This window comes from Tiliqua scincoides, chromosome 10 (genome assembly GCF_035046505.1).
Source record: "Tiliqua scincoides isolate rTilSci1 chromosome 10, rTilSci1.hap2, whole genome shotgun sequence".
Classification (NCBI taxonomy): Eukaryota; Metazoa; Chordata; class Lepidosauria; order Squamata; family Scincidae; genus Tiliqua; species Tiliqua scincoides.
The window spans coordinates 851,496-868,582 of record NC_089830.1 but is presented as its reverse complement, the minus strand read 5'-3'; the positions used below and the strand labels follow the sequence as shown (position 1 = coordinate 868,582).

Sequence of the window (17,087 nt, the reverse complement as noted above, 5' to 3'; positions counted from 1 at the left end):
ATTAGTTCAAGGAGACACTTCTGTACTCAGAGCTGTGACTACCCTGAGCTGCAACAAATAAAGTGTTCGGTGACAAAAAGCTGGACATAAAGCTGCTTTTTTGCCAACTCCAATGCTTGGCAAGTATATACAGCTCGGTTCCGACTGCTTTGCTGCCTGGAAGTGGCTCTCCTGGGCTTCTGATGGGGGTCTTTCCCAACCCACCCTCCTGCAGATGTGGCCAGGGATCAAGCCTGGGACCTCCGGCTTGCAAAGCAAGGGCTCGGCCAGTGAGTCACGGCTCCCTCTCCCAAATTAAGAATGAACCACCTAATAGTAATGATGACATAAACCAGAACACATGAATTCACACATACACCAACTGTGGTGGGAAAATAATTGAGTGTTTATTATTTTTTCCTATATTACCTTTATAAATACACCTCAAAGCGCAGGGAGGAGCCGTGCCCAAGAGCAGACACCCCAGTGCTGCTCCATAACAAAGCAGCAGCAGCAACAGCTCCGTCCCATCCTAGTAAATCAGCGAGCAGGTCCAAGGGAGCAGGTTCAGACTTCAAACTCAAACTCAAAGTACTGAGGGTCGAAATAATGGATGCGGACGTAGCCATCCTCACCACCACTGCTGTAGCTGGAAGCAAGAGGAGGAGACATGAATCCCACCCCATGAAACACCCACCGCTTTGAGATTCAGGAGCAGCAGCAAAGCCCTTACCTCTTTCCATCCGGGTGGAAAGCCACGCTGTTGATGGGCCCAAAGTGGCCCTTGACACGCCCAAATTCTTCCTCAACGCCCAAGTGGAAGTACCTAAAGCCAGGAGGGATGAAAGCAGGAGGTGACCACCCCAGAGCCCACCTGAGTGGGAGGAGCAGCAGCACCTGGCCCTCTGCAACCCGGGGCTCTGTTTCCTGGCAACACAACAGCTGCCACAGCACTGCCACCATCCATTGAAGGAACAAGCCAAGCCAAAAGCCACTCACCTGGCCTCAAACTTGCCGATCCTGGTGGAGGTGGTCGTCACGTCCATGGCTTCCTGTCCACCACCCAACACGACCTGGCAAAGAAGGGGGGGAGGGAGAGCACAATCTTTTTTCAATTGCTTGTTCTTGTGGCATGAGGCAGTGATCTAGGGACGCAGTACAGCAGTCCCTGTCCAAGACCAGATGGTCTCTCTCGCTGCCACAGGGGAAAGCCAGTCAGACACAGAAGTCCCAGGGTGCACCCCCCGCCCCTAGGAACAGTTCCACAACAAGAGAGAACTCTACCACCACCACCACTGCTACGCTCTAAACTCTGGCCCACCCAGGTGTGTCCCAAGCAACCGGGAATTGGGGATTAACGCCTTTCCATACGCTCCTTTCATTCACGCCACCTGGTCCCCCATGCATTTGCACCAATTCCTGTTCCAATCCAACGGGAGCCACGCGGGTTAGACGTGGAATATGGCCTGTGTTCAGAAGGGGCCTCATGACTCAGACTTCCATCTCAAACATGCTCACGCAGAAGATACTTCCCACACCACTGGGAGGCCAGCACTGTAGGCGGTGCACCACGTGGTGGGGCTGGCTGCCACCACTCTTCCTCCTCCTGCTCCTTAGACTTGAAAAGGAAGAAGACAGCAGAACAGGAAACGTGGAGGGGAGGACAGTGGTGGGCTAGAGCATTCGAAGCACTCAGCCCATCGCTCTCCTGCACACCTCCCCTTCTGCTCTCCCTTTTCAAATCTAGGGAGCAGAAGCAGCAGTAGAATTGGGTGTCTCTCCACTAACTGACTACCTGAGGCAACCGCCTTAGTTGGCCTCAGAGACAGTCCAGCCCACGAGACAACACAGCTCTAGGAATGAGATGATGCCACTGGGGGATGGGGGAACAAGGACAAGACACACAGCCCAGTTCACCCTCCAACATACATGGTCAAAGATGGGCGAGAGAGCCGCAGAGTTCACAGGCCGCTCTGTCCTGAACGTCTTCAGGTGATCCAACGTTGTGGAGTCAAACAGCTGCCAAAAGGAGATGTGGACTGTGAGGTGCCTTCTCAGTGAAGAGCCTTTTTGGAGCCAGAGCGTCCTGAAGGTCCCAACAACTGGCCTTGGAGACCTCACTGCTCCCAGTCCACCAGCCCATCACTCTGATGGCCCACTTCCTACCAGCCCAGCAATCACAAATTCCCCACCCACAGAGGAGGGCTGCAGGGCATCTCTCTGCACTCACACTGGGCCACCCCAAAATGCTGCTCCACAGCAGGACGGAGGCTGACTAGGGCATCAGAAGTGAATTCCCACGTGACGGCTGGTTGTCAGTTTGCACTAACTGTTAATCGTCTGAGTTGTTAATTTTGTTAACTGCCCTGGGTGTGGCATCAATGCAGCAAATTGGTGATCCTACATTGTTTATTTGGGGACTGTTAGATGAAGATTTTCTTGGTAGAAGCATAGTTGGGGGGGTTATATTATTACACAGCACTGAAAATTTGAGGGTCAGAAATGTTTTTTCAAAATTTATGGTGGTTTTCTATGAATTTGGAGTGTCAACTGAACCATTCACTAACAAGGTCGTGCCGTATCTCTGATAGAGCAAAACCGATGCCATTTTTGGAATCTGCACCCCAAATATACTCAGGAATAGGTCTAACGTTTACGACAGCAAAATGAGTGTTGGTCTGTGTTGCTGCTGTTATTATTATCATTGCTATTAAGAAATACACAGCCATGCACAGGATGCTCCTTGTATCTGAAAGGAAGAAGCCTGACTGGTGGTCACCCTTTCCTGGCACTTCTGCACCTAGCTTGCTCATTTGATGCACAGGAGACCCAGATGCCCCAAAAGAACTTGTGAGTACTCCACTCTGAGCCCACTAGCCCTTCTGGCCCAGCTGACACATGAATCCCAAACTCTGCCATGACCCACACACAGGAAGGCAAGGAGCTGTTGCAAGGAAAGGCCACACCAGATCAAGGCCTCCTTCTCCACTTCCTGGTTTATGCTCAAAGGCGAACCTGGAAGGGAAGTTCCAGCAGCCCCTTTCTGGCTGTTGCAGGGTTCTGCTTACGACACTAAAATGTACCTTGCCTCCCCAAGTCCCAACCTCAGAGGCTGGCTTCCAGAGGGGGCTTTCCAACTGCAAGACGCACCTTGGCAGTGTTGTCCTTGGAGGCGGTGATGAACATGGTCATATCTCTGGAGGTCTGGATGTCATTGATCTGCTTGGTGTGCTCCTTGACGTTCATGAGGACCTCCCCGGACTAGGAGGGAAGAGGGAGATCAAGGGTAAATAGTGCCTCTAGGCCACAGGAAAAGAACATACATTTCTCCCCAGCTGCCAAGTATCCTCACAGAATTTATACAACTGCCTGATAAGAACTGCAGAGCAGGCTGGGGGGGAAACAAAAGCTGGTCTTGCCAGCTGGTTGCAGTGGCTTTGTTTCCGGCATCAGCAAGCCCAAGAGCCCTGCCGCTAAGCCTCCCCACTCGTACTCACCTTTGCGCTAAACTGGTTCAGCTCCCCATTTTCATGTCCCACAATGATGAACTCCCCAAGGGGACCCCAAACACCACTTGTGATCTTGGACTCGCTGCAGGGGATCTTCATGTATGGCTCATCGTTCTCTGTGGACAAAGGAAAATGGAAAGGGGGTTCAGAGACACCAGCCAAGGGCCTGGGGGCAGAGCCCATCCCAACTTTTGCTGCCCTTCCCAAAGGCCTCACCAATCTGGCTGGGGTCACGGAGGTCAAAGAAGTTCACAAAGCATTGGTAGCCCATTTGTTTGTCAGTAGAAAACATGATGATGTTCCCTCCAAAGTCAAAGCCGCAGGTCCGCACCGCTGAGTTGGTCTTGACCAGAGCCAGCTGCTTCCCTAATCAAACAGGACAGCACAGAAAACAGGCTTGTGTGAGCAATTCATTGGACCATCTACTTCTCTCCTCCAGACAGAAGGAGGCGTTTCTCAGGGCTACTGCTAGAGACCCTGTGAACCGCAGGCATGGACTGCTAGGACTTTCTGCATGCAAAATCACTGAGCCATACTCCTGCCCTCATCACCAGAGGACAGCTTGTGGCTACTGGCTCAATTCTGGGCATGTCAACTCCGAAAAGTGTCCAGTGGAGTTCAAATGGGGCCTACTCCCAAGCAAGCCTCATTAGAAGGCTGCCATCATTTTTCAGCAGAAGCGACTAAAGCACAGGTGTTTCTTGCTTAACCAAGGAACGTTCTTGCGTCGCTGAAGAACATTACAGGGGGGGAGGCTAACCAAACATTAACAGGAAGCAGGACAAGCTAGGCTAGCCTCCCTTCAGCATGATCTCAGCAGCCCCTTCCCAAAGGCTTTTGAATCAAAGTCCTACCTGTCTCACAGTCCCAGAGCCGGCAGCTGTTATCTGCAGAGCCAGTCAGCACGTGCCTCGTGTCCCCTGAAGCAGCAGTCAAGGAATTCTAACATATAAACAGGGACATCTTGCAGCAAGGGAGGCATCCAAGTTCTAGGGTGGCTTCAATATCCAGACATAAAAGGATTCCAAAGCACAACATACCAGGGGCAGTACCTGAACATCCCCTGTGTGAATGAGAGCTGGGTGGAGAGCAAGGACCTCTCTTTTAACTCACATGCATCCTAAACATAATAAATGTTCTACCTGCTACCTTCTATACATTTTCATACACCATCCTCTCAGTCCACTGCAGGAAAGCAAAGTGCCCTATTGCTGCTTCAGATCAACAGTTGCTCCATCAGAACGGGCCATTTGGAAACTCAGTCCAAAGCCATGCGCAAGCGAGACAAGAATGTTCTCTCCCACATTTCTCATTAAGAACACCTCAAACTCCATGCCTGAAAACCTGGGCCCTTAATATACACTACTGGTTTTTAAAAACCAAAGGATACAATCTGCATCCACGCACCAGACAGCACCAGTGTGTCCATTGTATGTGCCAAGTCTTTCGCCGTTGACAGAGTACCAAACGTTAACAATCTGGTCAAAAAAGAGTCAATATATTAGTCACCCCTCCAACATCACGGTGGATTTTTCCCAGCTTACTGATTAAAGCTAGGGCTTTAAATAAATAAATATTACTGCCAAGAGAAACAAATTAGCACATATTGCATGATAAACTGGGGTAAATTATAAGATCTCATTGTATGTTTTAAGTGGAAATTATTCAGGATTCACCTTAGGATACAATCCAAGTTAATTGTGACTAAATCCAGGTTCAAATCCCCTCTCAGTCATGAAGCTTCCTGGGTGACCTTGGGCCAGTCACTTTCTCTCAGCCCCACCTACCTCACAGGGTTGTTGAGCTGTGTACACCACCCTGAGCTCTTTGGAAGAAGGGTGGTATAAAAATGTGATAAATAAACTAAATAAACTTAAGCCCCATTAATTTCAATGGGGCATGTAGTGCAAGCCTATGCATGGATACTCAGAAGTAAGCCCCACTGCGTTCAATGGTACTTTCTCTCATGTAATTGTGCACAGGACTGTAGCCTTGGCCATGATCAACTTCCTCAGGCTGCACACTTATACACACTTACTGCCTGGAAATAAGTTCCATCGGATTCAATGAGACCTACTTCCAAAGGGGCTCTGAGCAAGGCCTATGGCAGATTTTCACCACTGTGAGTTCGTACAGGGAGATATACAGGTCTCTTTTGTGAAGAGACCAAAGCAAAGGCAGCACCCTGAATTGGGGCTGGCACCCAAACATGCTGCAGCCCAGATCTTATTTATATCCCGCTTTTAATCAGAGATACCAAAGCAACTGGTAGGATACCTTCCTGCTCTCTTGTGTCTATAAGGACACAAGCCTCTGTACCAGGGGTGTCAAACTCATTTCACAGAGTGGGCCAAATAGCATTCATGATGCCTGCTGAGGGCTGGAAGAGATGTCACTAAACATGTCATAACCAGAAATAAGCACTTTTCCTGACTTAGGAACTCATTAGCTGCAAACAACAGAAGAGAAAATAAACAAACTTTGATCACATTTCAGGATATGGGAGAGCTCAATTATCATGGGGGCCACCCTTTCAGCAGTGACACCTCAGCAGTGCTCAGCAACTGAGAGCTCAAGGGCCAGATAAAAAACTTATGCAGGCCGTGTTCGGCCTTATGTTTGACACGCCTGCTTGGTACCATCTGAACTCCTCCATGTTTTTCAAGGGCAGCCCCACAGGTAGTGCAGTGCAGGGCCTGATCTTCAACCTCGCAAAAACATGAACAACAATGGGCAGATCCCATTTTCCAGGAACTGGTGTAAATGGACGCAACGGACCCAGCTACAGAATGCGGACTGGGTGTCTGTCTGTCTGTCTGTCTGTCTGTCTGTCTGTCTTCTTTTCCTTCCTGCCACTCATTACAGGCCTTGCACAGAGAGCAAAGGGATGCCACTTTGGCTTGAAAGTACAATGCAAGAGATGCGTACCGGATCTTTGGCTACGGTGAACAGCAGGTCTCCTTCTCTGTTGTATTTGATCTGAGTAATTGACCTTTCATGGCCTTGCAGCAGAATCGGTTTCTAAGAGAGACACGGTAAAAAATTAAATAAAAACACACACTCTTAAACTGGAGAGCCAAACATCAAGCGGCAAGAACCCTTTCTAGAACTATAAGCTACTTACAGCCCAATTCTGAGCTGCCGGCGCATGGGACTGCAGCAGCACCAAAAACGGCTGTTGCTGTATCCTGCACACTTCGCAGGCACCACCAGTGGCTCCTCAGGAGAAGGCGGCTTTCGTCCCCTTCCCCTGGGTAAGCCAAGTAGCCCTGCAATGGGGCTACTCAATCCCATGCCTGGTTCTAGAAGTAGACTGTCTCTGAACACCAGGTGCAAAGGACTGGTAACAGGCAGCAAGTCTCTTGTTGCACTCCCTGAGGTACCTGGTGGGTCGCTGTGAGATACAGGAAGCCGGACTAGATGGCCCTTTGTCCTGATCTGGTGGGGCCCTTATTACATTCTTATACCCAGTGTGTAATAAGTCTGCGGAACTCCTTGCCACAGGACATGCTGATAGCGCCTGACTTAGGTAATTTTTAAAAGGGACTGGGCATATTGATGGAGGAAAAGTCCAATGCAGGTTCCAAGCTCTGATGGGAAATGCACCCGCCTGCTTTTACAAGAGGCGACCTCAGAATGCAGCTGAAGGGTTAGGGCACCAGGATGCAGCAGGCTTGTGTGCTTCCCGAGGCATCTGGTGGGCGGCTGTGAGATGCAGAGCTGGACTGGAGGGGCCCTGGGCCTGGGCCTGGTCCAGCGGGGCTCTTCTTACAACCAGAGTGTGCTTAACCCGTGGAACTCCCTGCCGCAGGACGCTCCTCTTAGGGTCTTATGCGGAAGTCGGGGGGGGGGGCAGTAGCCCCAGCACCACCTGGGAGGCGCCGCTCCAGCCCCAGCCACGGAACCCCCCCCCGGGGCGGCTGACCGGCCAGTCACTCCCCCGCCTGGCCTGGCCTACCTCGCAGGGCTGTTGTGAGGCTCAAAGGCTGTAGGGGAGACTCACCATGGCGGCGGCAACACCGCGAGGACAGCAGCCGGGCAGGCAGCAGGAGCGCGAGCGAGAGAGGCGGAGCGGAGCAGGCGTCGAAGCGGAAATTGAAGTCCTCGTTCCCAACACTTCCGGTTCAGGCCTTGCTCCCTTCCGGTCTCTCTGCGAACTCCCGAGCGAAGGACTCTATGGTCAGTGCGGGGAAGAGCCGGAAGAAGGCTGCCTCGCACCATAGAGGCGAAGGGACAGAGCGGCAGCGCCCCCCAAGGCGGCTGTCCATTCAGAACCGGAAGTGGCGGGAGCGCCGCTCCAGGCCTCGGCTTGTTGCTGGTGGTCTGCGCTGCTATGGCGTCTCCAGGTGAGGAGGCCACTTCCGGTGGGGGCTGGGCGGGGAGGAGCCTGGTCTCTGCTGGGGGGGCATGCCGGGGGTGGGGGAGCAGGGGCAGCCACTGCAGATGGGTCTGTGGAACTCCCTGCCACGGGACACGGTGACAGAGAACGGGTGGAGGAGTTTCTTTCCCTTTCAGGCAGCACCAGAACCAGGAACAGCCACTGCAGCTGAGCATCTGTGGAACTCCCTGCCACAGGACGTGGGGAAGACGTCAGGCAGAGGGTGGTAGGCGGGCGGGGCGTCCTTGTTCCTTTCACTGAGCTCCAGAGCGAGGGGGCAGCCACTGCCCGAGTATCTGTGGAACGCCCTGCCACAGGACACGGTGACAGAGAGAGTGACTGGAGGAACACCACTGAAGTTGAGTGTCAGGAGAGTCAGACAGACAAAGGGCCTCTTTTTTTTCCCAGCCTGCGGAACTCCTTGCCACTGAGTGTGGCGATGGCACCTGCCCTGGATGCCTTCCAAAGGGGGTCAGACATATTTCTCGGGGAAAAGTCCATTGCAGGTTGCAAGTCACGATGGTCATATGCAGCCTCCTGGGTCTAGAAGCAGTGCAGGGGGGCGGATAGAGAGACGCTCTTTTCCCTCTCACGAAGCCCCAGAACAGGGGCAGCCATTAAAGTTGAGTGTTGGGAGAGTGAGGACAGAGAGAAGAAAGTATTTTTTTTTTTACCAAGAGTACAATTAGTCTGTGGAACTCCTTACCACAGGATGTGGTGATGGTGACTGGCCTGGATGCCTTTAAAAGGGGATTGGACAAGTTTCTGGAGGAAAAATCCATCACGGGTTACAAGCCATGATGTGTATGCGCAACCTCCTGATTTTAGAAATGGGCTATGTCAGAATGCCAGATGCAAGGGAGGGCACCAGGATGAGGTCTCTTGTCTTGTGTTCTTTCTGAAGCGTCTGGTGGGCCACTGAGAGATAGCTGGACTAGATGGGCTTTTGGCCTGATCCAGCAGGGCTCTTCTGATGTTCGTATGTTCCCCACCCCAAGTACAGCAATACCTTGAATTCATTGCTTTCAATTATAACCAGATTTCAGAATTTCCTGCACCTGCTTTCCTCTCTCATCCAATGTCATCCAACCCTCAACAACTTCTGTCAACATTCTTATGTTTATTTTTCTTTTTTTTTTGTTTATTTAGGTTTTACACACATTTTGCATGTGTTACGTAGTTAGTTATTTACATTTTGTCTTTGGGCCCAAACAAATTTGCAAGCTCCGTAAGGTTAACTGAGGAATCACCTTCTCTCATACATTTCAGCTCACTCTCCTATTTATTTAAAATATTTCTACCCTGCCTGTCCCCTGCTGGAGCAGATGACCAGGGCAGATTACAATGTCGAACTTAAACAAAAACCCCACAATATATTTAACAATAAATAAAAACATAACAAAAGCATAGAGAGGCGCAGGGACCAGATAGATGATACATCACACACTCACAAGACTAAACAGAAACATTTTGAGCTCTTGGGACTTCTGAGGGGGCTCTCCTTCAAATGCAGCCATTGTCCCAAGTTAGAGGGGTGACAGTGTGAGGGCAAGCCCTGTAGTGGCACCTCAATTATGGAATTCTCTACTGAGGGAACTAAGAACTACCCTCCTTCCTCATGGTCTTTCTGCAAGGACTCAAAACATTTTCCATCTGCATTTGGGCAGTGGTGGACCTCCCCTCGAGGTGCCCAGGGGCAAGGTCTGCAATGTTGCCCACCCCCCCTCGCCACATGAAGCCACCCCCCACTTACCTGGAGCGAAATGGAGCCTCACACAGCTCCAGGACTGACCAGGGAAGCCACCTGCGTCTTTCCTACAGTCTTAAGCTGTGCTTCCTGCAAATCAGAAACACAGTTTCCGACCACCTCAGGAGCCTCAGACAGCTTCCCACACGGTGCTAGAGGCTCTTGAGTCTATGCGCCCTGGGCATTTGCCCTGTTCAGTGAATGGCAGGTCCACTGCTGCATTTGGGTGGTGGGTTGTTTATCAGCTCCCAGCAGAGCTTTGGTTATAAATAGTTACCCTCCTCTAACAGGTTGTACTGCCCTTATTGTGATTTTAATTATTTCTTAATCTGGAATTGTAAGCCACTTTGGGCATTTACTTCGGCTTAGGAAAGGTGGGGTAAAAATCTTTTAAATGAAAAAGGCTCTGCTTTGACATTCATCCTTTTTGTCCTGTTATTCACGCTCTGGTCCCTAACCAGACAAGAGTGCAAGGTCCTGCTGTATTGGGCTCCTGGTTTGGAGGCAGGAAGGTACACAGAGCGAAAGAGGAAGTGCAGAGGAGGAGGGAGTGGTGGGCTCTGTTCTGTCCCCCTCCTCCTCCTCGAATCTGGGAGGGGGAGTGAGTAGGTAAGAACCCCCACCACCTGCCATGTGGGGAGAGTGTCTCAGTTGCCCTCATGGACAGGCCTCCTCTGCGGTGAAGGAAAGAGGAGGGTGCTTATTTATGGTCTGGTTTCATGTGGCCCTTCATCCTTGCATGATGCATCATTTCAAAATATGGTGCTCTCCAACGGCGTCCTGTTCAGTAGATTTCAGATTTGTGCACCATTCGGAAATGTAGAGACAGAGATATAAAGCGGTGCACTTCATCTCCGTTAGTGGCCTAATCTTCAGCTCTGCGTCCTGCAGCCCCTATATACAGAAGATGGCACTTGTTAATTCGTGTATATGGGTCACTGCCACCCCCAGGCAGAGTCTGTACTCCTAGTCACTGACTACCTGATCAGTAAAGGTGTTTAAAAACAGTGTTACTTTGCTGAAAAGTAAGCCCACTGTGTTCAGTAAGTCTTAGGGCCCAACCCTATCCAATTTCCCAGTGCTGGTGTGTTACCAAAAGGGCTGTTTTGTTTAGGGGGAATTATTACACTACTCTTTTTGGAACCTCAGGATCGCAGGCTGGATAACAAGACGGCATAATGCAGAGAAATTCCCTTTAGCTTAAAAAGGAGACTGAGAGAAAGATAATTTTCAATAAAAGATTATAGTTTTATTACAGAAACAGTATGCACATGAGTATATGTTTCTTAGTCCTAGTACGTGAATCTAGTGTAGCTAGCTTTTATGGTGGTTGCATGTAAAGAGTATTTGGTGCATCCGAGGAAATTAGAAAAAGGTTGTAGGGAAGGATTTTAGGGGTCCCTGGTCTGCCAAATCCAGTCGCTGACTAGAGATGGGGAGTGAAGGGGAGAAAAAGGGGGGGGAGAAGGGAAAGAGTTCCAGATGCGAGATAGTTACCTGTCCTGTAGAGCAGTTGGATGGGGGGGGAGAGTCCTGTGTGGAGGACCCTCTGACGCAACACAGATGTGTTGGTCCTTGGAAGGGGGAGCCAGAGAGAGAGAGCATGTGGCAGAAGCCCTCTTTTAAAAAGGGGTTTTTGAGACAGAGCTGAGCTGGGTGGTACTTGGGAATAAGTTCATAGGGAAGTGGATGTGTCAGTTATCAGCAAAATCAATGGGGTCTGTGGCTGGCTAACAATACCAACACAAGAAGGCAGTTCCAGTTTGCATACAGTACTTAAGCAGTGATTGAGTTAAAACAGTACAATGAATAGGAGACACTTAACAATGATTTAAGATGCCATACTTCTTCCTACAATGTATGATCAGGGAGGTGGATTTAAGATGCCTATAACCACAGGGAAGTGGAGGTTGTGTGCGCTTGTGACTTGACCTGATTGTGACCTGTGTGTTGAGGTTTAATCTGCATGATACTTCAGTCCATGGTACATAACCAGATAAAGAGAAAATCACAACTAAAGGCAAAAGGGGATTTTCAGGTAACAGTGCAGCTGTGCCAATGGGGTGTGCGCTGCATCCTGTGGTGGGGAAGCAGTCACAGAGGCCTCCTCAAGGTAAGGGAACACTTGTTCCCTTACCTCAGGGCTGCCTTGTGGCTGCATCGATGCTGGAAAGTTGACTAGGATTGGACCCTTGGGGCCCAATACAGCCCCAAGGCAAGGGAACAAATGTTCCCATACCTTAAGGAGGCCTCTGTGACTACTGCCCCACCACAAGTTGCAGTACATGCCCCACTGGCACAGTTGCACCGGCATTGGAAAATTGGGTAGGATTGGACTCTTAGGCTGTAACGCGATCTTGCTCACCAGGAATAAACACCTCTCCTGATCAGATTTTACTTGAAAGAAAGCCGCACTGAACTTAGTGAGAATTATTCCCAAGCAAGCTTGGATAGGACCACAGGTTAGAATCTCTACTTCATCTATTAGCGCGTGTTGAAAAAGATGGGGTGAAAGCGACCCCCCCCCTTTTTACAAGCACCCTTTAGCCTCGTCCTTCACTGTTTCCCAGCTCCTACTTTGAAAAGTTCTTCGGAATAATTCTCGAATATAATCTGAGAGTTTTGCTGTTGCAGGTGAAGTGGCTGCTTTGATCCTCGTGGCTGTTCTTTGGGGAGGAACCAACCCATTTCTGAAAAGGGGAACGGAGGGTTTAGAGCAGGTGAAGAGAGAGAAGCGGACCCTGCAACTGCTGGCAGAGATGAAATTCCTGTGTCTCAATTACAAGGTATCCTGCTCTTCCCCAAATCCTGAGTAGTTTCTTCCAGACAGTGCTTTGAAGATTGCTTTCAGCCCTGTATAGACACTTACCTGAGAGCAAGTCCCACTGAATCCTTTGTTATGCCAGGTGTCTCAAATCTCTCTACCTCTGTGAAACTGGAGATCTGACCATGCTGACCTGGGTTTTCTTTTTCTTTTTTTTCCCTTTGCAGTACATGGTGCCATTTTTGCTCAACCAATCGGGCTCGCTTGTGTACTACCTCACTCTGGCTTCCACAGGTGGGTCTTCCCAAACACTTCTGGAGGGTGTGAATGGAATGCAGGGAGAAGAGGAGAGTGGACAGTTCCCACCTTGGTAGATCTTCTAGCCCAGTCCCCAAGTCCATTGCAATAGATGTTAGAAAAGGGCCCAATCCTATCCAACTCTCCATTACAGGTGCAGCTGCAGTACAGCCCTGAAGAAAGGGAACAAACGTTCCCTTGCCTAGAGGAGGCCTCCAAGACTGCCCCCGTACTGCAGGACGCAGTGCATACCCTGTTGGCATGGCTGAACCCGCGCTGGGAAATGGGATAGGATTTGGTCCTAGGTCCTTTAATTACCACAGTGTGGCCAAGGCAGGTGCTATCCAGACTCTTAGTAGAGCTGAGGAGTAACATCTTCACTTAAAAAAGAAAATGTTCTAGCTGAAAGTCTGATGCATCAGTGCAACAGTATGACAACTGAGGATGGTGACTTCAGGCAGCAGGCTGGCACAGGGCATCCCACCATGCACCTGCCTGTTGCTTCCGCCAGCCACCTGTCTGGCCTCAGTTGGGTGCACCTTTCCTGATCAAGATGGGACTGCAACACTGCTGGTTCTGCCAGCCAACCTTCAATCACCGCTGTGCTGCTGTCCCCAGACTCCAGAGAGCAATTCAGAAAGGGAAGGCAGAGCTTGTCCTATTGATCACTTTAACAGTTAGCATTTATGTCATGCTTCACGCCAAACACTAACAGGAAACTCTGGGGCCACGGACATTCCTGGCTGTCTAGGCAGCTCAAAGCCCAGTGTTTCTGCCAAACCCTGGTTGACCTTGCAAAGAAGAGCTTGCTAGCACGAGAGCTACGTGTCCTAAAAGCTCAGCAACCTAGATCCTTTTGTGTTGTTTAAATCCACTGGAAACCAGAGGCCAGGTAGCAGGACAGGCCCGTAACCAGGATTCTAGAGGTGGGGGGGCGACTATTTTTTCAAGGGGGACAATGATGTTAGGTATCTATGCTGGTGGGCAAAATGAAAGGATAAGTCTGGAGAAACATAAAATACCCGAAACTCCCCCAAATTTCATGAAGAGAAAATAATGTGGGGTTTTTTTTTTAGAAAGATGCATTCATTATCTGTAAGGCAACGTAAAAATAATTTGCATAGAATAAATGCATCTCTGCATACCATGTAAAATGTATTGCCTACATAAAAATAACATGCAAGATATCCTTTCATTTATACACCAGTGCAATACACAGGCCTGCAAGCCTGCAAAAGTAAAACATATCACTGTGATGCAGGTAGTATTTACTTGTATTGAAAGTGCCTATTTAACACCTAGCTAGCGCCTATCTAGAACCTATGTAACACCTATATAGCACCCATATAATGCCTATCTAGTGCTATGCAACACCTATATAGTGCCTATCTAGCACCTATCTAGCATCTATCTAACACCTATATAGTACCTATTTAGCGCCTATCTAACACCTATATAGCACCTATCTAATGCCTATATAGCTCTTATATAGCTCCTATCTACACCTATCTAGCACCCACATAACACCTATCTAACACCTAATGCCTATATAGTATCTATTTAACACCTATATAGTGCCTAACACCTATATAGCGCCTATGTAATGCCTATCTAACACCTATATAGCGCCTATCTAACACCTAATGCCTATATAGCACCTACATAACACCTATGCCTATATAGCGGCTATTTAACACCTATATAGTGCCTTTTTAGCACCTATGTAACACTTATCTAGCGCCTATCTAACAGCTATATAGTGCCTATCTAGGCCTGTCTAGCACCTATATAGCGCCTATGTAATGCCTATCTAACACCTCTATAGCGCCTATTTAACACCTATTTAGGGCCTGTCTAGCACCTATCTATCACCTATAGAATGCCTATATAGCGCCAGTCTAGCACCTAAATAACATTTGTCAATGACAGATTGCTGATGCATTGATACATATTAAAATAAAATTGATTTACTTTACATAAAAGCAAGAGGAAAGATATGCTAGTCAAATACAGTAAGGTCATTGGAACACTAGATTTTTTTTACAATATTCATTCATTTCATTTTCATTTCATTCACCTTTATTGGCATAAACAATCCAACAAGAAAACAAAATTAAAACATTCAGGGTAACCACTAATCATTAATCAGGCAAAGAAATACAGAAGAATTTATTACTTTTAAAAAGCAAAGTAGATAAGATTTGAATGTATGGACTCTGCCTGGTGGAGCTGAATCCTCCCAGCTTTCTGAGAGTTGAATCTCCTTAGAAACAGGGGTGGATCCAGTGTCTGTTTGGGAGGGGCCATGAGCACCACCTTCAGAGCCCAGGTCAACCAGGCAGGTAGACCTGGGCTCCTGCTTGAGTTTATCGCCTCTGTGGCCATTTGCTGGGTGGGTAGACCTGGACTTGGAGCCCAGGTTTACCTGCTGTGTAGACCTGGGCTCCTGCTTGAACTTATCACTTCTGTGGACATTTGCTGGGCAGGCAGACCTGGGTCTGGGCTCCCACCTGGACTTGAAGCCCAGGTCTACCTGCTTGGGTAGACCTGGGCTCCTGATTGAGCTTATAGCCTACATAAGAACATAAGAAGAGCCCTGCTGAATCAGGCCAAAGGCCCACCTAGTCCAGCTTCCTGTATCTCACAGTGGCCCACCAAATGCTTCAGGGAGCACAAAAGACAGCAAGACACAACCTGCATCCTGGTGTCCTCTCCTGCACCTGGCATTGAGGTAGCCTACTTCTAAAATCAGGAGCTTGCACATACCTATCATGACTTGTAACCTGTGATGGACTTTCCTCCAGAAATGTGTCCAATCCCCTCTTAAAGGCATCTAAGCAAGTTGCCATCACCACTGCCTGTGGCAAGGAGTTCCACAGACCAATTGCACGCTGGGTAAAGAAATATTTTCTTTTGTCCGTCCTAACCCCCAACACTCAATTTTAGTGGATGTCCCCTAAAATTCTGGTGTTATGTGAGAGGGAAAAGAACATCTCTCTAGCTATCCCTTGCATAATTTTATATGTCTCAATCATGTCCCCCCTCAGGCCTCTGTGGCTATTTTCCAGAAGCACTGAGCCATCATGCTTCCTTTGCATAAAAAATGTTGGTAAAAGGGCTTCACATCACCCCCAACTGACCCCAGATTAGATAAAGAGGACAGGTTTGGAAAAAATGCTAGGGGGGTAAACTGCTGGTTCAGGGGGGGCAAAGGCCCCCCCTGGCCCCCTTAGCTATGGCCCTGTGGCAGGGATTTGTGCCTCTTGGAGTGAATGAGTGGCTGAGTTTAGCTCATCTCCTGGTCTGGCTGATCACTGATACCTGGGACAAGGAAGAAGCAAATAAGACTGTCTACATATACAGCAGACTGAGGTGTCCGAGTTCGGAGGAGGTACTGTGAGCTGCCTTTATTTCAGGCTACAGGTGGGAGAAGCCACTCTGGAATGTCCCCGTCCGTCCCCCCCAGCATTTGAAGAACTAACACAAGTAGGAGCAAGCCAGGTTAGAACCTCTTGCCTTTTTGCTTGCTTGCTTTTTGTAGCTTGCAGGAAGCATTTTTACATAGAAGTGCATTCAAAAATGACACCCTTGTTCTTCAGTCTGAAGTAATATAATCTGCACCTCCTCCAATTCCCACCACTTCACCCTCCTGCATCTGCAGACCAGACCCTTGTGGCTTGTTTGATTCACATGTGCTAGTCTGGAAATGCTTCTGTTGCAGTCAGTCTGCTTGTGATTGACGGTTCTCTGGATAGGGCCCTCCTGTGTTGCCTTCTTAAAATTATTGGTCGTCTTGCTTCAGAAGATCTAGTTTTCACCTTTCCATCTCCCACTGCAGACCTGACCCTGGCTGTGCCTCTTTGCAACTCTTTGGCTCTGATGTTCACGCTGGCCATGGGGAAGATGCTTGGTGAAGATATTGGAGGTGCCAGTAAGTCTCTCCGTTACGGCTAAGATGCCGGCTCTGTGCATGGCTTGTAGGAGAGAGGATTACTTGTCCCCTTCTCTCATGAACAAATTGGCTGGAAGCTCCCATTAAGAGTTTGGGGTTTATTTTCTTGCTGCTTCTCTTTCTGCAGGGACTGCCCTGGGAATGCTGTTGACTGGCCTTGGAGTCGCTCTCTGCATAGCCGGGTCTGTGGGTGAGAAACTCTGAGAGGAAGGCTGGAGGAGCAAATGTGGAATGGCTGACAGCCAAGGAACTTCTCAGCTCCCAGCATGCTGGAGAGGGGCCCACTGGTGGAGGCAAGACTGCCCCTCGCCTCTGGGCCTCACGTTGGCTCTCCGTGCCCTGGGTTTTTGGAGCAGCCAGGCTGAGCGGAGTCTGCGCTGGAAGGCTCTTGTTATCCAGAGGCAGCCGGTCAGCATCAGAATCCGTGCTTTCTCATGGCACATTTGCACTCGCAGTTAGGG

At 49.3% G+C, this 17,087-nt stretch overlaps 2 protein-coding genes across 2 annotated transcripts; one reads left to right on the top strand and one right to left on the bottom strand.

The window, feature by feature from the left end:
- Positions 1-362: 362 nt before the first annotated feature.
- EIF3I (eukaryotic translation initiation factor 3 subunit I) lies at positions 363-6,997 on the bottom strand. The gene is made up of 11 exons (XM_066638711.1): positions 6,956-6,997; positions 6,417-6,509; positions 4,879-4,966; positions 4,343-4,408; positions 3,705-3,854; positions 3,477-3,604; positions 3,130-3,240; positions 1,909-1,998; positions 979-1,052; positions 713-805; positions 363-628 (listed from the first exon to the last, which is right to left on the bottom strand). The coding sequence occupies exons 1-11, from the start codon at positions 6,995-6,997 to the stop codon at positions 547-549; spliced, it is 1,017 nt and encodes a 338-aa protein (XP_066494808.1). The 3' UTR covers positions 363-546.
- A 764-nt stretch (positions 6,998-7,761) lies between these two features.
- Positions 7,762-17,065, top strand: TMEM234 (transmembrane protein 234). The gene is made up of 5 exons (XM_066638918.1): positions 7,762-7,834; positions 12,248-12,399; positions 12,605-12,671; positions 16,513-16,605; positions 16,754-17,065. Exons 1-5 carry the CDS (start codon positions 7,822-7,824, stop codon positions 16,828-16,830), a joined length of 402 nt encoding a protein of 133 aa, XP_066495015.1. The 5' UTR covers positions 7,762-7,821; the 3' UTR covers positions 16,831-17,065.
- Positions 17,066-17,087: the final 22 nt, after the last annotated feature.